Source organism: Canis lupus, chromosome X, assembly GCF_003254725.2.
Source record: "Canis lupus dingo isolate Sandy chromosome X, ASM325472v2, whole genome shotgun sequence".
Taxonomy (NCBI): Eukaryota; Metazoa; Chordata; class Mammalia; order Carnivora; family Canidae; genus Canis; species Canis lupus.
Genome location: NC_064281.1, coordinates 75,629,422 through 75,654,759, shown reverse-complemented (window position 1 = coordinate 75,654,759; position 25,338 = coordinate 75,629,422). Strand labels below are relative to the sequence as shown.

At 45.6% G+C, this 25,338-nt stretch overlaps 2 protein-coding genes and 1 pseudogene across 9 annotated transcripts; 1 reads left to right on the top strand and 2 right to left on the bottom strand.

Moving 5' to 3' along the window:
* Positions 1-463: 463 nt before the first annotated feature.
* On the bottom strand, positions 464-5,216 carry ARMCX3 (armadillo repeat containing X-linked 3). 5 transcript variants are annotated; one of them, XM_025431674.3, is made up of 5 exons: positions 5,052-5,216; positions 4,440-4,547; positions 4,095-4,192; positions 3,768-3,837; positions 464-3,509 (listed from the first exon to the last, which is right to left on the bottom strand). In XM_025431674.3, the coding sequence occupies exon 5, from the start codon at positions 3,361-3,363 to the stop codon at positions 2,224-2,226; it is 1,140 nt and encodes a 379-aa protein (XP_025287459.1). In that variant the 5' UTR covers positions 3,364-3,509; positions 3,768-3,837; positions 4,095-4,192; positions 4,440-4,547; positions 5,052-5,216; the 3' UTR covers positions 464-2,223. The 5 variants fall into 5 exon arrangements, with proteins under 5 accessions (XP_025287459.1, XP_025287457.1, XP_025287460.1 ...); XM_025431672.3 differs by having other exon boundaries at positions 4,095-4,155; XM_025431675.3 differs by having other exon boundaries at positions 4,440-4,519.
* A 5,092-nt stretch (positions 5,217-10,308) lies between these two features.
* LOC112649407 (protein ARMCX6) lies at positions 10,309-13,264 on the top strand. Of its 4 annotated transcripts, none has more exons than XM_025431677.3 (4): positions 10,309-10,467; positions 10,770-10,853; positions 11,176-11,296; positions 11,604-13,264. In XM_025431677.3, exon 4 carries the CDS (start codon positions 11,749-11,751, stop codon positions 12,649-12,651), a length of 903 nt encoding a protein of 300 aa, XP_025287462.1. In that variant the 5' UTR covers positions 10,309-10,467; positions 10,770-10,853; positions 11,176-11,296; positions 11,604-11,748; the 3' UTR covers positions 12,652-13,264. The 4 variants fall into 4 exon arrangements, with proteins under 4 accessions (XP_025287462.1, XP_025287463.1, XP_025287464.1 ...); XM_025431678.3 differs by having other exon boundaries at positions 10,770-10,859; XM_025431679.3 differs by having other exon boundaries at positions 10,321-10,471.
* Positions 13,265-19,278: 6,014 nt separating this feature from the next.
* On the bottom strand, positions 19,279-23,851 carry LOC112649331 (potassium voltage-gated channel subfamily S member 3-like; annotated as a pseudogene).
* Positions 23,852-25,338: the final 1,487 nt, after the last annotated feature.

Sequence of the window (25,338 nt, the reverse complement as noted above, 5' to 3'; positions counted from 1 at the left end):
ATAGGCTGTCTCCATCTGGATGTCACATAGATACCTCAAACTCAGTTTATTTTAAGTGGATTAGCCTTCCCCTCCCAAATCTCTTTCTCCTACCTAATAATAGAGCAAGAAAAATGTTAGTTGCCTTTTCCAGTGCCCACCCATGAAACTAGTGTCAAATGAGTCTCCACTAGTATGTGATTCAATAGGGTCACCATATGCAATGACTTTAAGCCAATCAGTTTCTGATCCTTTTATCTAATATAGACAACATTAAGATAGGTATATGGAAGCCTGGGGCTGGAAGCAGATGGTAACTGAACAGAGGATTTTACCCTTTCCTGATCTCACTAGGAATATGTTGTAGAGGTTGGTGGGATCATGTCTGAGGAAATACTGAGTCCTTGGAAGTAAGAAAACCTTATTCCTTTGAGAAGTTATTTTAACAGTTGTCTTGCAGGAATGACAGAACTCTACACACTAGTCACTTAATAAATGCTAACCTTTATTGTTATTATTTACTAAATGACACTGACACACGGCAGAATGCCCCCAGCAAAACAAAGGTCAACCAAAAAAAACCATCAACCCTACATTCTAGGGAGTTAAGGGTGCTCATTTTTCTTAATTAACTGCTCTGTGCCAGGACATTCTAAGTATTTTGCATGTATTATTTAACTTAATCTTCATGACAAGCCCCATCTTCATCACTCGTCTATCATTTCAGAGAGGAAGCTTCAACCTATCTCATTTTTAATCTAAATTGTTTTCTACTCAGTACATGCTCCAATCACCTGCTTCATTCCCAACACTTTCTTTTACAAAAATTTCCAAAAAAACAATATTCATTTCATATAAATGAGAATACATAAATGAATAAAAAGTAAAATGGTAAAGATCATTCATTATCCTTCCACTCAAATATACCAGTTACTGTTTGGATATTTATAATTCCACAGTTTTTTTTTTTTAATTCCACAGTTGTTAATGTCTACTTCAATATATGTTTTACTATCTTTGAAAAAGAAATAGAATCATTCTATGAACACTGCTATCTAACCTACCTTTCTCATTTAACAATGCAGAATGAATATCTTCTCCGGGCAATATGGATTTGAATCGACATATTTATCATATATACCATGTGAACATTCCTTAACTTATTTAACAAATTCAGTGTGCTACACTTAGGTTACTTCCAATTCTTACTGTTTCAGACAATGCTGGGATGAAGAGCCTTGTACATACAGTCTTTAGCCAATTACTCAATTATTTCCTTAGGACAAAGGGTTTTTACATGCTTTAAGGCTTATATGTATTATCAAATGGCCCTCCACAAACCTGTGCAAACTCAGTGTAAACTCATTCCTACAACCAGGGTTTGGTAGGATCCATGTTTCCACACCTTTGCGGACACTGCATAGCTGGTGAGCGAGAGACCTCAATATGAATTCCAATTATTCTTTTTAGTCAAAAATATTTCCTGGCTCTTTGTGTTCAGTGGGATAATATGCAAACAGCTCTCTACAAACTGGCTTCACTCAGCTTTCCAAATTTATTTACTTCCAATCCCCACGCTCTCCACTCTAAGGTGACTAATCTCCTCCCAGTCATAGGAAAAGGCGTCCTACTTCTATGCCTCCTACCTCTAACGCCCCTTCACTCTTGCTTTTGGAAAGCCTAACTACCTAACCCAGTCAGGACTCATTTTCGATGGTTGCTTCCTCCAGAAGTTTGTAGCTATTATATCCCACAGAAGCCTTTGCTTCCTCTATGCTCTGAGAGCACACATTTGACAATGAGCATATGCTCCAGATATTGTTATCTTTTTGTTTGTATATTTCTTATCTCTCCAACTAGATTATAAACCAAGGACATGAATGCTTTCTTTCTTTTTTCTTTCTTTTTTTTCGGCATTAACACACAAGTTTATTGATGATACACGAAGTTAATGCAAATGACAGGAGGGAGCTTACTTATGACCGACCGGTTCACTGTCACGCAAAAGAAATAGTAAAAATATTTCAATCTAGGCAATGAGATAAAAAGCAACAAACATATTTTCAGAATAGGTAGTGATATTCATTCACCCAGTTTAGACTTGAAAACCAACTCAGCATTGATGATACAATGATATTCATCACTCAAAATTGGCAGCTAAAAGGATTCCTTTACCATATAAACAAGGTGGAGAAAAGGAATAGTTTACAATGTGTGTTGCTTCTAAACTACAAAATCAAGAAGTCATTCCTGGCTCTTTGGGAACATACGCTCAGCCAGTTTGGCCATGAATTTTCCAACTTTTACTTTCACCAAAAAATCATGGTGACTTTCTATCCCCAGAATCTTGTCAGCACACCCTTGAAATTCTTTTAAAAAGAAAAACAGTGAACCTTCGCTGAATTGATCCTGAGCAGGTTCAGTTTCTTCACATTTAAAATTGTCATTTATGTTCTCGAATATGACCAGAAGCTTAAGAATAACCTCTTTGTTCTCCTTCTTAGTAAAGAGGGAGCCCAGTGAAGATGGTACTTGGGCTCTGAGCAGTGCCCTAGCCATGGCTGGATTTTCAGCCAAATTCAAAAGGAGTTTCAACACCTGGAATTTGGTTTCTTCATTTCCCGCTGAAAATAAGCGAAAAAAGTCTGAAATGGAATTAGCAAGCATGTGCTGATACTCATTAGTAACAGTCATATTTGTAAGCAATCTTAGTCCAGCCAGCTGCACCGATGAGTTCAAGCGAGAGGTGATTGTGTCATCACACACTTGATTCATGTATATCTTAAGCCTGCGCTGATTTTCAGCGTTCACACTCAAGTTATTCAGGACAATTAAAGCCTTTTCCTTAACTATCGGATCCCGAGTATTGAGAATCTTTGCAACAATTGGGAGACCACCCAGATCACGAATAATATCTCTGTTAAATGCATACGCAGCATTGTTACCTAGAGCAATTAGAGCCGCTTCAAGAATATAAGGCTTTTCAGACATCTCAACCAAGCAAAGAACTTTCTGCAGCTCTTGAGGGGACAGAATAGTATCGTCAGAATTGGGGGAAGCCCGTTTCTGAACAGCCCGGCGAGCCCGAGTAGCCCTGGCCCTTGCTCTGGCTCTTGCTCTGGTTCCAGCCTCAGTCCCAATCCGGGCCCAAGGTGGGTACCACACTATACCCTTGTTCTCACTGTTGTCATCATCATCATCAGACCAGTCATTGTACCTAGCCCCAGGACAGTCCCCAACATCATCCACATCCCCAGATCCACCCTCAGCCATTTTCTCCTTGTTCTGTTTTCTTCCCCGTGTCAGTCTGTAAATGCAATAGCAGGCTCCAGCCCCAATCACCAGTCCCGCAGTCACCCAGCCTACTTTCCTGGCGTAGCCCATGCAATCGTCCCTGACAATAGCAGGGACCAAGGAACCAAGTATTCACTCAGGCTAGGAGAGAAGGGCTATGGGCCTGGGTGCACGTCTGTGAAAGGTGATCGTCTTCAGCCACTTCAAGGCCACAACAGCTGACACTGGAGGTAGACCTGGGGGTGCAGGAAGGAAATGGGGTTTGAGTTTCTCTTTTGTGTTGTCCCATGCAGGGAGTTACAGGAGGACAGGAGAGTAAATGAGTAGCCAGTAGGAAATGCAGATTGTTAACAAACCCTATATATACTTCCTCTACCCTCCCTAGCCCACCCCCTCCCAGAGCCTAAATAAAGGAATGGAACCCTTAGTGTCTGCTGGGGCCTGGGCCAGCCCCAACCTCAGGTGTCCCCAGGGAGTGGCACTGTTGCACTAACCTCCTCCAGACAGGCACTTTGTCCCTTCTTCCTCCCCTGGAGGTGTGCCACGCCCAACAACCCTTGCAATCTGCAGAGAGACCAGAACCAATGAGAAGGGAGGACTTGATGGATTGATTGTTCACATTCCTAGCTTTCCTGATTCACCATCCACGCTGTCAGATTTTTTTTAACCTCTATGCCATCCAAAACATGCAGAAGCCTGCCCCTTTCCTAACCTGAAACGGGAGGGATGTTAGGGAAATAAGGTCGGATTGGATGAACTCCTCCAACTGTGGCTGATTTCCAGGCCCTCCCCTATTCCAGGCAGACCCCACGCCTACCAACCTCTACTGATCCGAGGAAACTTCCTCCCTCGCCTCAAGTGGTGCCACCTGCTACAGCAGACCTGCAGGATGACAGATCGAAATCATGGGGACTAAGTGCTGTTGAGAGAGAGGAGGATTATGAACAAACTCTCTGATAGGTTCCCCTTCTGTCATTCTTCCCCACCCCCACACCCCAGCCCTCCCCTCCCACAACACACATACACACACACACCGAACGCCATTTCACCACAGTCCCGAGAGTGCAAGAAACACACTCAGACTCAGCCCTAACCCAGATTATTGCCATCTCTGGCTTCTCCCTACCCCCACCACCGCCCCTCTTAGGGTCTCCAGATCGTCTTACCCTCAAATCGACCTTCACCGATTGGGGTTAATTTCCTTCCTCTTCTCTTGCCTGGCGTAGTGCCGCAACCTACGGAAAGACTGGCAACCCGGGAGAGGCTTGGACCCCCTAGACACAGAGCCATGGTTAGGAAGACACAGCCACAGTCAGAAAGACGGGAAACGGCCGCTACTGAGTGCTTGGTGGACGACCAGTCCCCAGAACATGAAACTCTTTCCTAATTCAGGGGCCTGTTTGTCAAAGGTTCCCCACCCCTATTAACCCGTCTTAGGGTTCTGCTGACACATCACGTTGCACCTTCCCCCTCCCCGAATGTCCAGCCTTTCCCCGCCGGCGCTGTCCTGAAGGACCGGGGGCCAACACCCAGGCCACGGCTCCCTTTCCGGATTACGGCCTCAGCTCCCCGCAGATTCCCCACTCCCGTTCTCTGGGCTCCTCCCCAAACAGCCCCCTGATCACCATTTCGCAGGATTGAAATGGGCTGCGGGCGGGACAGATGTCGGGGAAAGCTGTTGGCGAGGGGAAGAGACGGCGGAGGCGCCTCAGGACCCGCGACGGTCTCCGCCCTACGCCCTGGGCCCCCCCACTTTATGGAATCTCCCAGGCACTGACCTGCAAGGATCCGGGACAATTTCCTTCTTCTCCTCCTCCTTCCCTCTGCCGCAGGCCCGCTGGCCCTCAGGGCAATGGGGAGCTGGTACTCAGACGGGAGCAAGGACCAGAACAAGAAGGACTTCTGCACACGTCAGCTCTTGGTCACGTGAGAGCTACGTCATCCACCAACTCGGGTCCCTAATTTCCCCTCCCACCAGCAGTGCGGCAGAGGAGAGCCCGCCCCCCTTCTTTCCCTCCCCCACACCAGGCCTGTTACTCTTTCTTCTTTGGTAATCCCATCTCTCCGTAGTTGTGTTTGCCTTCCTCGGATTACCAGGAAGGGACAGCATCTTCCCCTGGGGCTACTGGCCACTTACACTTTTTGAAAAATTGCCTCTTCCTTCCCTAAACTCCTGGGACAGCAACCTCTCTTTCAGCCTCCCCTCCTCCCAGCTATTAATGTCTATCATTTCCTCTGAAATCTGGTCCCAGATCTGAAACGAAAAAGCCATCAGAAAAGGAGACCTGGAGTGAGAGTGGCTTTTTGTTTTGTTTTGTTTTGTTTTGTGTTTTTTTACTTTCTTAAATACTTCTTTTGTTCTTTTTGTTCTGCCCTTTCCCGCCCCCAGCCTGCATTCTTTTGTGGAAAAAAAATACTATAAAGCTATTTTCATTTGAGGGGGAAAAAAGAGTGGGAGTCACAGAGTGATGTTGGGTGATGGCCTCCAAAAGCCCCACATTTTCTCACTCATGGGGAGTGTTACACACTTCACTCCAAACAATCTTAATGTCTTGAGGCCTAGCACATAACACAACCCTGAGCTCATTAGAGTGTTTAAGATTGCATAAATCTTCTGACTAGGCCAGTGTTCTAAACAGGAGAGCTACACACTTTCCCTTGCACGGGTTAGCAAGGAAGAGGCATGGAGCCCTCAGAAGGTAGTAACACAGAAAAGGCTGAGTAGAAGTCCCAGCTACATAGTAGGTATCTGTCCAAAAAGCCATGCACACCGACAAAGTAAATAGCATAAAAGAACATTACAAAATATACTTGAGCACAAATAGAGAATATCGCCTTTAAATAAAATAAGTGTTAGAGAAACAATGAGACCAAGATTAAATTGGCTGAATGCAGCCTCTAGTAATTAGTGTGGAACCGTTTCACTGATTAGTTTGGTGAGCTCAATGATCTACCTGTCAGCAATGATTGAACTTTTTTTTATGTTTTGGGAAAAGTAATAAAATAGTGTCAGAACATTGGGATCTACAATGGGATGGTCTTTAATAGTTCAGATATAAGGTTATTATCTGAGTATAACTTTCACAATCCACAGACAATATGGGAGTAAATCACAAGACTGGAGAGTTTGGGAATAGGCAGAAGTCAGAGAAATCCGTATCAGTGGAACTTCTAGGAGGCAGTACGAGGATATGACTGAAATTTAGCAAACAGAAAACCAAATCGACTATGTGATTCTGTGTTCAGAGAAAGATCATGTGCAGCATGGAGCTTACTTGAGCATAGGAATGTATGAAAAGAAGAGTCAGAGGAAAGTGTTCCTAGTTCCCACCCAAGCGCTGTCTGGGAAGGAGAGGAAGTCCTGGCTAAGATGAATGGAACATTCAGCTTTCCTTGGCAGAGCCATCCCCATAATCTGGAAGAGTACTTCAAGCTTCCTTAGCTGAAAGCCACTACTTAAGGTGAACCAATGCCCTTGCTCTGATTTCAGGCTCACTAAGCAACCTTCTGAGGTTGCGGCTTCCCACGTAGTAGCTTGCTTACAGGGAGAATGGTCTGGTAAAACTTACAGAAACCTCCAGTACCCTCTGACCATTGTATTTCTCAGGGTAAATTATTCAGTTGTCACTCCTAATGGGACTTAGCTTCCCTTTTGGCCCACTGGAAGAGAGAGAATGCAGAGTTAATGCATGGCTTCGGCTGTTCAGATCTAGATTTTTTTTTAAGATTTTATTTATTTATTCATGAGAGACGCACAGAGAGAGGCAGAGACATAGGCTGGGGGAGAAGCAGGCTCCCTGGGGGGAACCTGATGTGGGACTCTATCCCGTGATCCCTGAGCCACCCAGGCACCCCTAGATCTAGATTTATATGTAAGTCTCTATGAATGGGGGTCTTTCCTTGATAGAGACCTCTGCTTTCAGAAAAAGTCAGAGGTTGATCAGGCAACAATGAGGGCAAGACACTGTAAATACAACCTGTGGAATCTTGTCAGGAAAGCCAGATAACTTGGACTTAGACTACAATCCTCTGTGTTTACCACTTCTGAACTGTACCTCTCTGATGTTTAGCTAATGTGAAAATTACAACTAAGACATTCTGTGGTACATAGGCCCCCAGCACCTCATTCATAGCTGGACAATGGGTTAATATCCAAAGTAGTTAAAAGGCTCCTGCAAATCAACATCTGAAACAACTTTATATTTCTCTCTGGGTAAAAAAAGAAAGTGCATTTTACATTTTAAATACCCCTTTCATTCCCCCCAGCAAAAGGGTAGGCATTGTGACCAAAACAGACCAGCTCAATACTCTCTTACTAAAATTTAAATATTGAATGCAGATTAAAAAAAAAAAAAACACCGAAAATCAGTGGAATTATGGCATCCTGAAGAGACCGTCTGTGAATTCCTCCTACCTATACCCCTCAGAGCTGACCCTGGTCTTCTACAATCCCTCATTGTTTTAGTTAACCTAGTTTGGTTTCTGTTGCCTGCAACCAAACAAAATTAACTATTACACAATATGCAAACAAAAGCAAATACAAAAAGTAACGCAGCTTTTTAAAATAACAATCTTCTATATTTTTTTCCTCACTCTCTGCAGTCCTATTAGTGTTACCATCTGCTGATGCTTTTTTGTTTGGGGCACTCTCTAAGACACCTAGCCCATATGACCACATACCAATTTGAGCCAAAAGGTTCCCTTTCAGCAGGGGCTTCACATAGCCTTCTGCAGGCTCAGGAACTTTTAACAGGCTTGTTGGAGGAAATGCTTAAGGATTTTCCTTTTTTTTTTTTTTTTTTTTTTTTTTGGCTTTTGAAACAATCTGTCAGGCAAATAACATGCCATTAAATAGTTGTTGATGGTTGTATAATGGAGAGCAAAGTAGATTTTAAATGCTAGTTTCTAGGTTCCTTGGTAGAAATTGTGGCTTTAAATGACAAAGAGGTGAGATAAATTGAAAGGGTGAGTTTTAAAGAAGGAATGGATTCAACTGAGAAAGGTCTGACAGGGAAAAGTCTGCCAAACTGGGAAAATCTTAGTTGGGAGTTATACATTGGAATAAACTGGAAAACTTACTGAAGTGGGGGAGGGAGATATTTTATACCAGCAAGGAGCGGGAAGAGGACTTTTGTCCTTGAAGCTGTGTTAAGCTTTATATACTGCTTCGTTCGTTCTAATGTATATATTCAAAACAAACAAAACCCACTCCTATAATTACTTAGCAGCCAAAAATTGAATGATGGACAGTTAAATTTGTTAGTAAGTCTTCATAAATCGAATTCACTTGTCTAGGAGAAAAAAAGGGAGACAAAAAGAACAGTATAAAGAGATGATGCAAAACAAATGTGGTGAAGGTTTTTAGAAAAAAAAGGGTGTGAGACTGGGGAAAGAAGTTTGGACTATAAAAGTTTTGAAGACCAGAAAGCTGTGATGCGTACTTGACTTGCGAATATTCACCAGCAGGGCCCTCTGGGCTCCCTGGCTCACCTCCTGAAAGGGCCTCCCCCACACCGGGGCCCCTCACAGGGGGAGCTTCCTGCCGGCGTGTCATATTTCAACATTCTAAGAAAGAGGCTGCCTGAAGGGTCTATATTTAGAGTATGACTCCCTAGCAGGGACAGCTGAATGTCTGGGGACTAACTTCTGCATACTTTGCCCCTGAGTTCTGAGATTAACCTGAGGGGCTTGTATGGGTAGTGCAGTGAAATAGTAACAAAAGGCAGGGAGTGAAAAGGCCTCTTTCTCTTGGTGACTGCTTGGGAGCAGGTGAACCATGCTTTTCATGAGGGACAAATAACACAGATCTCAGGGGTGTTGCAGTGATTCACAGTCACCCATAGACCCTCACCACTGTCTCCATTGGAAGATGTCGAATGAACTCTAGCTGCTGCTAGGATGACATGTAGTGTGTGAACAACAAATCCCAGAGATACTCTCACTAGTGGCATGATTAAATGAAAATGTCATCTGTTGAGTCTCATTTTCATCAGTGGGAAAACAGGGACTTCTCTAATTTATGGGTTACATGAATGAAACTTTAGAATAGTTTTTTTTTTAGAATAGTTTTCAAATAAAGACTTTTGAATGAAAACGGGCTAATCTGCAAAGTTATTAATTTCTACAGTTCATCTGAACAGTTTAGATTCATCTGAATTTAGGATCTGCTGAAGTCTGTCCTTTGAAGCCAGAGTGAAAGCCATCCAGTAATATTCTATGAAGTTTTCAGCCATCTGATACTTAATACTATGAGTTTAGCCAGGAATAAGAAAGGGATAATGATTCATTCATCAAAAATGGCAACGATTAAAACACTGACTACCTCACTATAGATTTATTCTCTCCATCAGTATATAAATCATATTGAAAGCACACTGGTTTTGTTTGTAAAGGTATGTTTTTAAAGTTTAATATACTGTTTAAAAGCTGTTATTCCCTGTGCAGTCAGTAGAAAACATTTTCAACAGGGTACAAATCAACTTAACCAAATCAGTGAGGCCTCCCTATCAACTGGGAAATCTTATTTATTACATACATATATACACACACACATATGTACCTAACTTGAATTATTTTTTTCTCCAAGTGAAATAGATTGATTTTATTTTCTGGTGATAAAATAGCATAGCTTGCGTCAGTAAAAAAGGAAGGATGAAATAGAACATAAAAGTATCAAAAATATTACTAAATTTCTCACTACTACTTGAGCTTCCTTTTATGCAACCTCCCACCCCCAATTTTTGTGCAGAGACTGGAACAAAAGGGCAAAAGGGCAGAAATTAAGGAATGGCGGGGCGGGGGGGGGGATCGGAGTTTCAGAGCAAAGGATAAGAAATCGCCCCCCCCCCCCCAAGAAATCTGAGTAACGGCAGACCCAGGAAAAAATGCAGTACCTTCGCGTACTCAGAGAAAGGCAAATTCAAACATCGGAGAGCCACTGGCCTAATGGTATTGTTATAGAGGAAAAGAGTGACAGGGCCCAGTGCGAAGGGGGGAAGGTGCGGGGCAGGCTGGCGCCTGCCGCACTGCTTCTGGGAGTGGAAATTGGGGGCCAGAGCTCACTGGTGACGTGTCATCACGTGACCAAGAGCTGCCTAGAGCAGAAGTCCTTGCTAGCCGCCTCCGTCTGGGTACCAGCCCCCTATTACTCTGCAGGCGTGTGAAGGAAGAAGGAAACTAGCCCCGGACCGCGAGGTCGGTACGAGCCTGGGCTCTGCTTAGAGGCGGGTGGGAATAGGTGAGGGCCAAGGGTGCCTCGGATCCCGGTTCAGGCTGATCCGGGCTACGTCCCCTTCCCGCCTACTTTCTAAATACCGCCGCCCCCCTCCCTTGTGCCCATTTAGTAGAGAGAACTGGCGGACTTTGGGCGGGGGTGAGGGGAGTGAACGCCTTTGACCGAGACTCCGAAGAAAGGTACCACTATCTGGGTACTCGCGTCCCGAGTCCTGCTCCGTCCACCAAGCACTCCGTCCCCTCGGTTCCCTGTCCATTTGCAGGTCTGTCGGTCCGTTGGCCCATAGGTCGCCCCAAAAGTCGTGCTGAGGGGAGGAGCAAACTGCCTCGGAACCTTGCAGATCCGGGTAAAGGTGGGATGATCCCTGGACCCGGGATGGGGGTGGCGGTGGGGGTGGCGGAGGACGAAGGGCTGGGATCTGCGCGGGCCGGTCCCAGTCGCCCTCTCCTGGCCCCTTCTTTTTCCACACCCCCTCCCATTTCAGTGCAGGGAAAGGGGTGTGGCGGCCTTTGCTGGGGAAATGGCGGACAATAATGGGGGGAGATGGGGGAGGAACCCGCGTTTGGAAAATCGGGAAGGTCTGAGAAATATTTTAAAGTCAAAGGCCGAAAAACCAGAAAAGCGGGCCTTAGGACCTGTGTTCTCAGCGCTGATCACATCCACCCCAGTTTCAGTTCTCCAAAGCCGGCTATCTTGCCATCCTTCTGCCACACTGTTCATCAATCCCTGTGGAAGGAATACTGACAGAAGACGAGGGAAGGAGAAGAAATTTACCTGACTTTGGTGGAGGTTGGTGGGAGAAACTGCCCGTGAATTTTTGGGGGTGGGGGTGGGGATGGTGGAGGAAAGTACCCCAAGTGTTTGCCTTTCCCAGCTACACTCCTGGCTATCATAGCACAGCCCCATCCCCTGCCCTTTTCTGTAAGGCCTGGAAGGGAAATAATGGGTGCTGAGGGTAGAGGATGACAAAAAGGAACAAAGAAATAGTTTCCTAATAATCCACCTGTCTCACCCAAAACTCAGACTCCACTATATTTGTGTCATGAGACACAAACTGAGATATGGCACAGGCCCTAATACCATTTTGAACCCATAGATCATGAGAAGAGAGCTACAGGAGACTTGGGGAGGCTGAAGAGGACGACACTACACCATTGTAAACCCTGGCCCTAAGAATCCTCTTCAGTCAGGTGGAACAAGACCCTCTCTGGTCCTGTCCAAAGGCTGGGACGCACTTGAGCATGGGCCGGGCTCGGGAAGTAGGTTGGATGGCAGCAGGACTGATGATTGGGGCTGGTGCCTGCTACTGTGTTTACAAACTAACCATAGGAAGAGATGATAGTGACAAGTCAGAGGAGGAGGAAGAGGAATGGGATGATGACCAGGAGCTGGATGAGGAGGAACCTGACCTTTGGTTTGATTTCACAACTATGGCTCGGCCCTGGAGTGAGGATGGGGATTGGACTGAACCTGGGGCCCCTGGTGGAACCGAGGACAGGCCCTCAGGTGGGGGCAAGGCCAACCGAACATACCCAGTAAAACAGCGCCCATTCCCCTATGAACATAAAAATACTTGGAGTACTCAAAGCTTTAGAAATTTCAGCTGTATTCTTGACCTCTCCAGGCATCCTTTCATTCAGGGAAAAATGTGGTTTGCTCAGCTCAAGGATGCTGGGTTTTCATTTAGCCACGATATCAATAGTCATTTGGCCAGTCTCCCCATTGTTGGAAACACGATCCTCACTCCCCACCCTGCTATTAAGGAGAAGGCTTTATGTGCTCTGGATAACTTGAATGCAAGTGTTGAAAATCAGGGCCAGATTAAGATGTACGTCAATGAAGTGTGTCGGGAGACTGTGTCACATTGCTGCAACTCATTTCTGCAGCAGGCCGGATTAAATTTGTTAATAAGCATGACAGTTATTAATAACATGCTTGCCAAGCCCATTTCAGACGTGAAGTTTCCTTTGATATCAGAGGGAAGTGAATGTGCTGAGGTTCAGGTTTTGAAACTGTTGATAGGTTTGTCTGAAAAGCCTGTCTTGGCAGGGGAATTGCTGGGGGCCCAAATGCTGCTCTCCTTCACGTCCCTCTTTATCAGGAACGCCAACAGACAGGTTCTCCCGCAAACCCTGGCCTCTTAAATGGCCACCTCGAACAGAATGGAACCGAATCCACCCAAAACCCTTCCGGTGAACACACACTCGTGTCGTTCTCATGCAGAGAATCTGCAGTGGATGCCATCGGAGATCCAGCCTTAGCCAATCACCACATCACGGGGTGAAAGTTACACTTGCTAAATCGAGGACCACACTCTTAGGGGCCAGGCAGGGGTTCTCACAGAGCTTTGAGTGACTCCTTGGTTTTGCAGTCAGTCTGCAGGCAACGTGCATTGTCAATGACTCCCTTGCGGCCTTCCTCGTGTGGCAAAGGGATCCTTTCAGCTGCCAGCTGTGGCTACAGAACATCATATTAGAGCACCGCGAGGGATGCCTTGCCTGTGCTGGTCTCCCTGTCTAAGCTGGACCGTTTGGGGGAGACCAGACGCATATCGGGCTCGTGCTGAAAATGCATCTGTTGCTGCTTAGGTTGAATTCTTTTTCCTTTACTCCTCCTTTGCGAGGTGATGGATGGTGAACCCGTTGATCCAAAAAGTACACTGCCTTTCTCTGTGCTGTACTGACTTAACTTCACCCACCCACGCCTATGTTTGTATGTATCATCAATAAAGTTGTGTGCTTTGATTGACAAAAGCAAGACATGGAACTTGTCCTTGAGTTTACAGTCTACATGCAGAGGAAGACAAAAATATGCAACCAATGCGACCTAAGTAGGGTGCTTGCTCCCTGACAGGTGCACACTTCTCAGTGCTCCTAGGAGGCAGGGGGAGAGGCTGGCTGCATGGCTCAATATAAGCCTCAAGAAGGGGCTGGGTGCTGGGGGCGGAAGCAAGGGAGCAGAGGTGGGCTGTGTGGAATTAGGACTCAAGGAGACAGCACCTGTGAAGCAGGTGACTCAGAGTCTGGCACCTGGAGCAGAGCAATCCCTCAATGAAGATGCCTTTCCTTAACTGCCAGCCTAGACGGAAGGTCAGTATCCTTGGGGCTTGTCTGCACAGCCTTGGGGACCACTCGGCAACGCACCTCTGTGCATTTAATGCACAAGAATGGCAATGACAGTTGTCCTTTGCTGCGTGGTATAGTTCTCTCTGTCCTGCGAAGCAGCTGTTAAACCTACCTCCAGGCCCACTGCCTTCCTTGGGACCCCAAGCCCAAATCCCTGGCAGAGTGAGAAGGGTTGGCCCCGCTTCCTTTGGGGAAGCCTCCTTTCTGGCCTCTCCCCGGTACCTTTAGTGACATCCAAGAAGGGGCCAGTGAAGCACCCCCCTCCCCACGAACTCCCCATCAGGGTGGTAAGGCAGACGCTGGGGTTCCTGGCAGGGCTATGCTATGGCTGGTCCATCGGGAGACAGCTCTGCCCCTCCCCGCATCCAAGCTCCTGACACCACTTGGAGGAAAGGAGGAACCCAGCCCTGTGTACAGAACCACTCTGTGGATCCGGACGACTCATGCTGCCACCCCTCCCAGCACTGCCAGACCCCTCCCGGCAACCCTTGGCCCCTGCATCACCAAAGCCAGGTTCCCTTCCCTTAGGCAGTGCTGTCTCTGTGCCTATTGCCCTCTCCTTGTCTCGCTGGGATGCTGTCTGAGCCCTGTGCCCTGGGCATCAGCACTGTATGTGTGCTCTGCCCTCTGACTGCTCTCCTCCACACAGACCATAGTCTTATTTTTTCCTCCATTCTCCTAGAGTTTGGGTTGCGGGTAGATCACAACTCTTCAGCTTGTACCCATCTGCCCCGCACTTTGGGCTGACTAGCAAGTGCGGGTGGTTGTCTGCCAGCTCCCAGGACCATCTCTGGGGAGTCTTCTAACCTGCAGTGGGGACACTGCCTCTTCCCAGGCACTGGCACCTTAGATGGCCAGCATGTGACTTGTGGTTGCTGTGACGCCACACCCCCAGCAGGACGCGCGCGCGCGCACACACACACACACACACACACACACGCACGCACGCTGGGTGCCACCCTCCCTGGGCTTCCTCTGCTGACTGCTGGATCCTGTCATGTTTGCTAAGAGTTGCTAATGCGACCACCCCTTTCTCCCAAGCCAGCCTCAGGTGGACTGGGCAATGTTTCCAGTCAGTTTGCTCTGCAGGCAGCTCCCACACTCACTTGTCCCAGTGGAGCATGCTTTGGTCTTTGCTGTCTTCAGCGACAGACACCTCTTTAACCTCAGCACGAAGGCAGGAGATTTTCTACTTCCTCCTGGATGGGGGTCCCAAATTAACAGGCACTTCCCTCCTCCTCTGTGCTCTGCCAAATCTCCATCTGAGTGCTGGCACAGTTGTCCTCCGTCTCCAAGGCAGGCACTTGGCACTTTCAGGCCACAGCTGACTTCTAACCCAGGGAGGGCCTTGGAGACTTTCTGCTCATCTCCTGAGCAACTGTCTGTCACAGGCAAGCCTTGGCATCCAAGGGTCTCCAGGGTGTAGTCTTGGCCCAAGGCAAAAGCCTCCTGTGCATCTGTTGGCCCTGCCCTCCCCCAAACACTCCCCTGTCTGGTAGCTCAGGCCCCCCGTCTGCCCTTTATCCCTTGGTTGGTTGCTGTGCCAGGGCAGGAGCCCTAGGGCCAGTGGAAGGGATTCGGGAGCAGGCCTGCCAGTCAGGACCTGATTAAGACATTGAGAGGCTATCAGCACCAGGAAGACCATGGTGCCCCCTCCCATACCTAATTCAAAATGAAACAGCATGGGACCACCAAGCACCAAACTTGCCTACCTGCCTGCTGCAACTAACAGATTCTTTCTGGGCTTCTCCATGGTAAACACTTGACAAGGTCATCAAAGCTGCAGCTGTCAACACTGTGTGGGGAAGTGCCCTGCCTTGATGGGGCCCACCCCAGCCTAGCCTGCCTCTTGGGTCACTCTGAGGGGCCTAGTTCCCACAGACTGCCTACCAGCTCCCGAAAAGACCCGGTTTTGCTTCTTTTCATCTCCTGATGACATCTACATTTGGTGCCTGTAAGTACTGGCTGCACACTAACTCCCAGTGCCTCCCCAGCTTGCTACCTCTCCTGGGGATTTTGTGATTTAACCCCCACACTCACCTGGCCCCCAATAGGTGCACACACAGGAGGTTGCAGACATCCAGCTTCCCACCGCATACATCCAGTCTCAAACTTTGCCTCCTCGCCCGGTTTCAACCACCATCCCCTCACTTTGATGTGTGCCACCCACAGATAGGCACAGCCCTCACCAAGCCTATGTCTAAGCCACCACAGCACCATTCGGCTTAGAGTTTGACCACTGTGGCCATGACTGGCCCCAGGATCCCTTCTGGGGGCTCCCTTGGTCTAGGATTTAGATGGGTGCCTCACTATAGTCCAGCACAGTCCTGCAGAGGATTGGCCAATCAATCCCTTGTCTGCCACTCATGCTGCATGCATCACCCCACCCACCCTCTGTCACTTCCCTCCTCTCTTTGCTCCTGGCCTCCTGTTCCCCCTGAGGGAAGACTGCTTTTCCCTTATTGCCTCTTGTTTTTGTGTGTGGCTTAGGATGCCCTCCCTCATGCCCTGATTACAGAAAGAGTCTTCTGTAGGGTTTCCTTTTTAAAAATATTTCATTTATTTATTTATTTATTTATTTATTTATTTATTTATTTGAGAGAGAGAGAGAGAGAGAGAGAGAGAGAGAGAGAGAGAGCAAAAGTGTTGAAGAGAGAGAAACAGGCTGCCCATCCAGCAGGGAGCCCGATGTGGGGGCTCGATCCCAGGACACCGGGTTCATGACCTGGGCCAAGGGCAGCTGCGTAATTGACTCAGCCACCCAGGTGCCCCTCCTACATGGTTTCTTAATGCCTTCACGCTTTTCCTTGAGGACCATTTGAATGGTAAATAGTTCTCCAACCTTTCATTTTCAGGCTGTAGGTGTCCTTAGGTCTAAAATGAGTCTCTGGTAGACAGCAAATAGATGGGTCTTGCTTTTTTATCCAGTCTGAAGCCCTGCAACCCTGCGTCTTTTGATGGGATCGTTAAGCCCATTCACGTTCAGAGTTACCATTGAAAGATATGAATTTAGTGTCATCATAATACCTACTCAGTCCCTGTTTTTGTGGATTATTTCTTTGGGTGTCCTCCTCTTTCTTTTACAGAGTCCCCCCTTAATATTTCTTGCAGAGCCGGTTTGGCGGTCACATATTCTTTCAGTTTCTGCCTATCTTGGATGAATAACCCTCAATAACCCTCGTCGTTAGATCCTCCAGTTTGGATTGCATCTCATTCAATTGATTTTTAATTTCTGCCTGATTGGATCTAAATTCTGCAGTCATGAAGTCTCTTGAATCCTTTATGCTTTTTTCCAGAGCCACCAGTAGCTTTATAATTGTGCTTCTGAATTGGCTTTCTGACATCGAATTGTAATCCAAATTCTGTACCTCTGTGGCAGAGAGGACTGTTTCTGATTCTTTTGCGGTGAGTTCTTCTTTCTAGTCATTTTGCTCAGTGCAGAGTGGCTAAAAATGAGTTGTACTTGTTAGAAGCGCAAACTCTTCTCTCTGTAGCGTTCCGGCTCTTCTCTCTTTAAATCTCAGGTCGAATTCGTAGGTTTTCAGGATGATTTGAAACTTATCTAGGTAAGTTGGTGGGGACAGGTGACTTGGGGACCCTACTCCTCCGCCATCTTGCCCCGCCCTCGCCTTCACGCTTTTCCACTTCAAGGGTTGTCTCACAGATCTACTTGGAATTTACCTTCATGCAAGGTCGGAGGTGTGGTCCAACTTTACTTCTTCCCCCAAATGGATAACAGACTAAACCAGCACCATTTATCACTCCATTCTCATGCTGCTGTGTGACATGTCTGGGATGCTCATGCACGCAGCCGAGCATCCCCTCTGTGGCTCCCTGGTGTGAAGCCTCTCCTGAGGCACAGCTGTCTCCCAGGAAACTCTCACTCAGGGGCCCTCAGCTCACTGGGGCCCCTATGGCAGGTGCCTTGTGTGTGAGCAGGGAGGTGGGTGTTGGTGCTTGTGAGCAAGCCTCTGCCCCAGGTTCCTTCTCAGGACATACTCCTGCCTATAGGAAACTGTCCTCTGGCCTACTTTAGCAACATGGGGAAGTGGGGACTGGTTTCTTCTCTCATCAAAATTACTTTACTTGTGTGAGAGAATAGCAAGTTCATTTTCTATGTATAGACTTGCTGTGCTTTGTACATGGTACTCATTAGCTGCACTTGAAATATAGCTAATATCACATGTTGAACTCAAATGCTGCAATGGTTTCTCTTGACCCTTGGTTTTTTGGAGGAGTGTGATATATTTGATCAATCTGTAATTTAATTTTTCTTTAAGTATTTTTGTCAATGTTTTCTACTGAACTTTTATATTTTTATTTATTTAGGACAGTTTGTACATCCCACATTTACTGGAATAGTTTTGCCTATATTTCCTTCCAATATAAATACAGTTTTCTTTTTTCTTTTACAGTTAGCTCCTTTTTTAAGCTACCTGTGGTGTATATGTGTAATGTGTGCATTTTTGTGTACATTTTCCTTGAGGTAGACTTTATATCCTAATTTTCTCTAAATGCATAATTAGTGGAGAGCCTGGGTGGCTCAGTCAGTTAAGCATCTGCCTTCGGCTCAGGTCATGATCCTATAATCCTGGGATGGAGCCCTGCATCAGGCTCCCTGCTCAGCAGCAGCCTGCTTCTCCCTGTTCCTCTGCCTGCCGCTCCCCCTGCTTATACTCTCTCCCTCTCTCCATCACATAAATAAATAAAATCTTTAAAAAATACATGTATAATTACTTATACTAATGGCATTTATTGCAGAATTCAATTTTTTCCCCATACTGAATAAGGCAAGTCTATTAGGCCCCTAATTTCCATGTCCGGCACATGAGCATGGGTTTATATGCATTGTCTCATTTTGTGAACCTTACATGCAAGTAGTCTTCAGTTGTTCGGCCTTTGATTCTACTTATCAGTAATTTACAGTTACCTTAGTGTGAGTAAATGACAAACACAGATTGATACATAAGCCATAGTAATAAATCCCACCGAATACCATTTATCATTTTTCCCAAAATCTTATCACAACTCTCTCTTGTTTTTTTTTAAAGATTTATTTATTTATTCTTTAAAGACACACAGAGACAGAGAGGCAGAGACATAGGCAGAGGGAGATGCAGACTCTTCACAGGAGCCCAATGCAGGACTCCATCCCAGATCCTGGGATCACGACCTGAGCTGAAGGCAGCTGCCCAACCACTGAGCCACCCAGGCATCCCAAAACTCTCTCTTGTAAAAAAAATAAATTGCAGAGCAAGGCATTTAATTCACTTAAATGAGCAAAACAAAGGAGATTCTATCATTTTGGAGCAATGAATGTCCAAATATGGCTGAAAGGTACACCCTGAGAATTAAATGAATTTATTTTATTTTTTAAAGATTTATTTATTTATTCATGAGAGACACAGACTGAGAGAGAGAGGCAGAGATGTAAGCAGAGGGAGAAGCAGGCTTCCTGTGAGGACCCCTATGCAGGACTCCATCCCAGGACCTCGGGATCACAACCTGAGCAGAAGGCAGGTGCCCAACCGCTGAGCCACCCAGGCATCCCGAATTAAATGATTTGAATGAACCCATTCAGGTTCATAAAGTTCCATTAACCTAACATCATGAAAGGAAACAAGATACAGGCACAAATGTCCTTGCTCATTTTGCAGTGCAATTGTCCAAGGATGCTGTGTTATAAACATCCTCATTGTCTTCAATGCTTGAAGCATCTGAGGAATTGGGATTGTTCATCACAATTCCCACGGAAGATAGACTGGTAACAAAGACATGCATCCAGTGTGCATAAATATCTCTGATGTTATAGTAAGGTAGCTCATGATACTTCTCTGGTGGGTCCTCACTGCATTGGTCCACATCAGTGTCCTGCTTCTGGAAAAGTTGTTGAAGATAATGGTGATAGGAAGGGCCACCACCACGATGCCACAGATAATGCACATGCTGTCAATAAGCTTCCTGGCCAAGGTGACTGGGTGGGTGTCTCCGTGACCCATAGTAGTCAAGCTGATGATGGCTAACTACCAGCAGAGGGATGCTGGTAAGGCCGGATATGTGGTTATCTTTCTCCTCCAAGTAGATAAGCACAGAAAAGATGGAAAAGCCCACAGAGAGAAAGAGAAGCAGCAGCCCAACTTCATGATAGCTATGTCTCAGTGTGACCTAGAGACCAAAGTCCTACTGAGTGCCAGACAAGCATGGGAATTTGGAAAATCCTTATAAGCCTGAGGATCTCAACCACCTTGCCCATGTTCTCAGTGTCCTCACTCTCTTCCTCCTTGGTGTCTACCGCCAAGGTGATATAGAAGAGAATAAGGAAGATGAGGTCAATTATGTTCAGAGCGTTTTTCCAGAATTTCTTTTGACAGGGAGCAGGCAACCAGCTAGATGGTAAACTCACAGGTGAACCAAGTGATGCATGGGTCTCCAAGCCTTCCAGCATGAGGTCATCCATTTCTTCATCCTCATTCTGAAACTCTGATATACTGTGGACACACATAGCCTCAATGGAGGCCAGCATCATGCTCAAGGAGGAGATGGCAATGAGCTTGGCAGACAAGCAGTAGGCTGGGTTTTCCATTCAAATCCAGATCTTCTTCCAGAGTTGACCAAATCACATCTTGTCAAACTTCTCCAGCTCCTTCTCAGAGAAGACTCTTCAGAGGAGGAGTTGGTACTCCTGCTTTTCTGGTTCCAGTCCCCGTGGTTTTCTTCCTTGCTTTCCTGGTAGGGCTTACTACAGCAGAAGCTGATGAAGAGCTCCTCAATGCCCCAGTACTCCATCTTCTGGCAGATCAAAAACACATATAGCTCCTCCATGACAGGTACCTCCCCATGTAATAAAAATTCAAAACCTTTCTGAACAAGGAGGTGTTCAAAAAATAGTACTCTTTATTGGCCTTGCTGTATTCATCCCCTGGCTTCTGAAAGGCCTCTTCTGAGTGGTGGGTGAGCAGCTTTCTTTCTTTCTTTCTTTCTTTCTTTCTTTCTTTCTTTCTTTCTTTTTTAAAGATTTTATTTATTCATGAGAGGCGCAGAGAGAGAGTGGCGGGGAGAGGGAAAGAGGGAGGCAGAGAGAGAGGCAGGCTCCATGCAGGGAGCCAGATGCCAGGACGGCCAGACAGCCCCCACCCCACCCCCCCCATGAGCAGCTTTTTGATTCTGGTGTGAGGAAACCACAGGAGGGTGCTTTGGTTGAGGCACTGCTTAAAACACCACCCCCTCCCTGACGTTAAAATTGAGGAATTCCTCCTCTTGTCCAGAGTGATGGAAAAACTCACCAAACACCACAGTGGATAGAGGAGGCAAGGAGCTGAATGGGGAGGGAGATGAGGAAGTTCACACTGCACCCTTGTGGTGTAGATGTCACACTCTGCCCTCATTCTTCCAGTGGAATGTCCACCACCATCCAAGAAGCTCTGCCTTTCTTCCCTCACGGTATGTGTGGTGCACTTAGGCATTTCGCGGCCAAAAAGAAGAGAAGAATCCTGTTCTTTGTGTCAGCCAAAGTAATCACTGGGAAATCACTCTCCCAGATTTGGGGTGAGAGAGGATCCCCCACCTACGGGCTTCTTTGTCATCTGTAGAATTATAAGCTTCTGCTGCCCACCACATCTGCTTGTGGCACGTACTCTGCTGGGAACTGCAAGAGTCCAGGTGACGCACTCAGACTCCCTGAGCCCGGCGGAGGCCGGCGAGGCTGCTTGCCCCGCGCTGCAGGGATCAGGCCTGGCGACACACAGCCCTGAGCTGAGCCAGCCGTGGTGGCGGTGGCAGGAAGGCAGGGTGGCCCGCCACAGTCTCTCGCCCTGTTCCTGCAGATTTCCAATTTTTTAAAACGTTTTAATTGACATTGCACTAAGTTTGTGGTTTAATTGACAAGAATTGGCATCTTTACAATTTTCCCATGTAGGTACGTTTATCTAAATCTTTATTTCACTTAGTGAAGCTTTCTTTATAATGATCTTTCCCATTTCTTTCTGGGTTTCATTCCCACGTATTTGTCTGTTTTTGTTACCTTGTGAATAGGCATGTCCTTTACCTCCTCTTACAATGCTATTGTACTTTTTTTTAAAGATTTTATTTATTTATTCATGAGAGACACACACAGAGGGGGAGAGAGAGAGAGAGAGAGAGAGAGAGAGAGAGAGAGAGAGAGAGAGAGGCACAGACAGAAGCAGAGGGAGAAGCCGACTCCATTCAGGGAGCCCAACATGGGACTCAATCCGGAGCCTCCAGGATCACACCCTGGACTGAAGGGGGCGCTAAACCGCTGAGCCACCTGGGCTGCCCTGTACTTTGATTTCACTGTTCTTATTCCATGTGCCAACACACTGGACCTATCTATGGTTTCTGCTGCTTTCAGAACAGCAATAAAAAAGGGGGGAAAGTTCCAGTGCTTCACCATGATCACTCCTAAAGAGGAGGGAAAAGGAAAAGAACAAGAATTGACTCCTAACTATGGGAAATGAACAAGGGGTAGTGGTAGGGGAGGTGGGTGGTGGGATGGGGTGACCGGGTGACCGGAACTGAGGGGGGCAATTGATGAGATGAGCACTGAGTGTTGTAATATATGTTGGCAAATCGAACTCCAATAAAAAATATACAAAAAAGTAAATAAAATCTTAAAATATATAAAAAAAGAGTTAAGTCCTATTGTTCCCCAAAATGCTCTCCCCCACGTTCCCTATAGGCCCTTTCATTTTTCATTTGTATTCTCTTGCTCCTTCTCCCCTGGCAATGGAGTAGTTTAGACTGGTTCTTCTGGTTTATTCAAGCATGTTTTTTTTTTTTTTTTAACCCTGACAAGGTCTCCATTAAGTTTAGCCATCTGTATTCTATTGTCCTTTGTTTTTGGATGTATGGATATGGGATGATTTGGAAAGAAGGAAAGGTAGTTTGATGGCTCAACTTATTACTACAAATAAGTACTTCAAATAACCATGTCATGGATTTCCCTTTGAATAAATATTTGCATCTCATAAGGACCAATTGTCAATGTGTAAATATGTATCTAGAGTTCTGTGTTTTTCACTATCCAGACTTTTCAATTGGGTAGTAGATGGACTTGGTGACTCTACACAGGGCGGGGGGAAGGGGCATGCGAAGGTAAGGGAGGTAATGGGGAGAGGGGTAAGTTCCCACCAGTCTTCTCTCTCAGCCTGTTCTACCTTGCTACCTGGGCTGCCCTGTGTCAGACCCCACACTTTTTGCAGTTTGTGCCTAGGGAAGTGAGAAACTAACCCCAGTGCTCTGAGATTTTCCAATAGCTGATCTAATAATTTCTAAGACACCCCTGTCCCCCAGGGTGTATCAATCAACTAAAATTTGGTGGATAAAAAGAAGAAAGGGAGAAGGGAAGAAAAGGAAATATATATAAGCATTAAATCGTTATTTGTAATATCAAGAAAAATTGGGAATAAAACACTAAATATCCACACATAGGGGACTGACTATATAATTATGACGTATTTATGCAATAAAAGATTATTCGGCTATAAACCAAAAAACATTTTATGTAGTGATATCAAATGATTGACAAGATTGACGAAACCTCAGGGTTTCTATCTAGGAATTGCTTTGAGCCAGAAGATGTGGCTGGTTGTTATTCCTTCTTCTCTCTCCCTCCACAAAATTCCTCTCCGATGGACACTTCCTTTAGGTCCCAAGTTCTCACTACCTACAGCATCTAGCAAAGATCTATAGTCAGAGTCTTCCAGGCCTGCTTCCTGATGTGTAAGGAAAGCTTTTGGAATTTAGCAAAACTCTAAAGTGATGGCTACAAGTTTTTAAAATGAGCTTTAAGAACTTTAGGTTTCTTGAGCAAGGTACAAGCAGTAGCTTGCTTCTCTTTGTGTGAGGTTATAATCCTCAGTAGTTTTAATGGTGAATGGGCTACATAAGAACATTATTTACAGGGAGAATTATTTCCCCCCTGTAATTCAAATTAGTTGAATTTTTTGTAACAGTATCATGTTTACTTGCTAAAGGGATTGCACCAGACCAAGGTTAAGAATTGGTGGGGATGCAGGGGGCCAAGTAGGTAACCAGGTCACTGCCCTCCCTCCCTATATGTTTGCCTCAGTCCTTGGGGGCTGGAACAAGAAACACTGTATGTGGAATTACGAAGCTCTACAAAGCATATATCAGGCATCTCACATAACGTGCTGTCCACAAGGCTGTGCAAAGATAGGTCAACCAATTCTTTATACGTCATCTTCAATTTATTGTAAAAAATTAGTAATATCCTAATGGTTCAAAGTTCAAAAGATAAAAAAGTTCAAAACATAACAAAGGGTATACATTAAAAATCTCCTTCCCACCTCTCTGTCACCACTACCCAGCTCTCCCCCACCACAGGCAATATTACCAGTTTCTCATGCACCATTCGAGAGAAATTTTATATCTATGTATATACATAGATGATTATATATACATATGTGTGTGTGTTAACACATATATAAAAATCTTCTCAATCATTTGATATCATTACATAAAAATGTTTTTTGGTTTATAGCCGAATAATCTTTTATTGCATAAATATGTCATAATTACATAGTCCCCTATGTGTGGATATTTAGTGTTTTATTTCCTATTTTTTCTTGATATTACAAATAACGATTCAATGCTTATACATATTTCCTTTTCTTCCCTTCTCCCTTTCCTCTTTTTATCCACCCAATTTTAGTTGATTAAGCTATATTTCTTGGTGTTTCCCTTTGTGCTACTGAATATACTTAGACCTTTATTGCCAGGTTTGTCTGCTTTAGATGGTGTCTTTTGACTGCAGCTGCTAAGGATAAGAACATCACCATATTTATATTACCTCCCACCTTTTTCTTCCCTCTCCCAATTACTGTTAGTTATATCATTTCTATTTCATCTGGGTTATCACCATTACATTTGTTCCATAACCAGTCACTGCATTTGTTTTGGTCTTTGTCCTAAATTTACATAGACTTGACAGCAATTGCTAGAGTTTTGCTATCGTTTCTTTCTTCCCTGTGCTTCTGTCACTTTTGTTTTCCTCTTTGTGATTCTCTAACATTTTTCCTGAGGCCTGACAGCTCATGTTGTGGTTCATTCTTATCTTGCCATCCCTTTCTTGAGCTCTTGCTTAATTGCTTCATTAAAACTTTCTAACTCATGGAGAAATATTTGGTGACAATTTTCATCTACTTTTTTTCTGATGAGTTTTCTTTATCTGTCCTGCATTTTTCAGGCCCTTTTTCTCTCATTGTGGTGTATTACTTATGTTTACCTATTGGGCCACTTCTATTTTGATTCCTCATCTTTGAGGGCTATCAGGTTTTATTGAACCAGTTCTTTTTTTAGAAAGTCCATCAAAGACAAGTGTCAGGGAGCACCTGGGTGGCCTAGTGATTGAGCGTCTGCCCTTGACTCAGGTCCTGATCCCAGAATCCTGGGATGGAGTCCCGCATTGGGCTCCCCCCAGGGAGCCTGCTTCTCCCTCTGCCTAAGTCTCTGCCTCTCTTTCTGTGTCTCTCATGAATAAATAAATAAAATCTTTTTTAAAATTTTTACTTATTTATGATAGTCATACACACACAGAGAGAGAGAGAGAGGCAGAGACACAGGCAGAAGGAGAAGCAGGCTCCATGCACCGGGAGCCCGACGTGGGACTCGATCCCGGGTCTCCAGGATTGCGCCCTGGGCCAAAGGCAGGTGCTAAACCGCTGCGCC

Coding starts and splice junctions, on each gene's coding strand:
- ARMCX3 (XM_025431674.3), bottom strand. CDS start 3,363: ATGGGCTACGCCAGGAAAGTAGGCTGGGTGACTGCGGGACTGGTGATT.
- LOC112649407 (XM_025431677.3), top strand. CDS start 11,749: ATGGGCCGGGCTCGGGAAGTAGGTTGGATGGCAGCAGGACTGATGATT.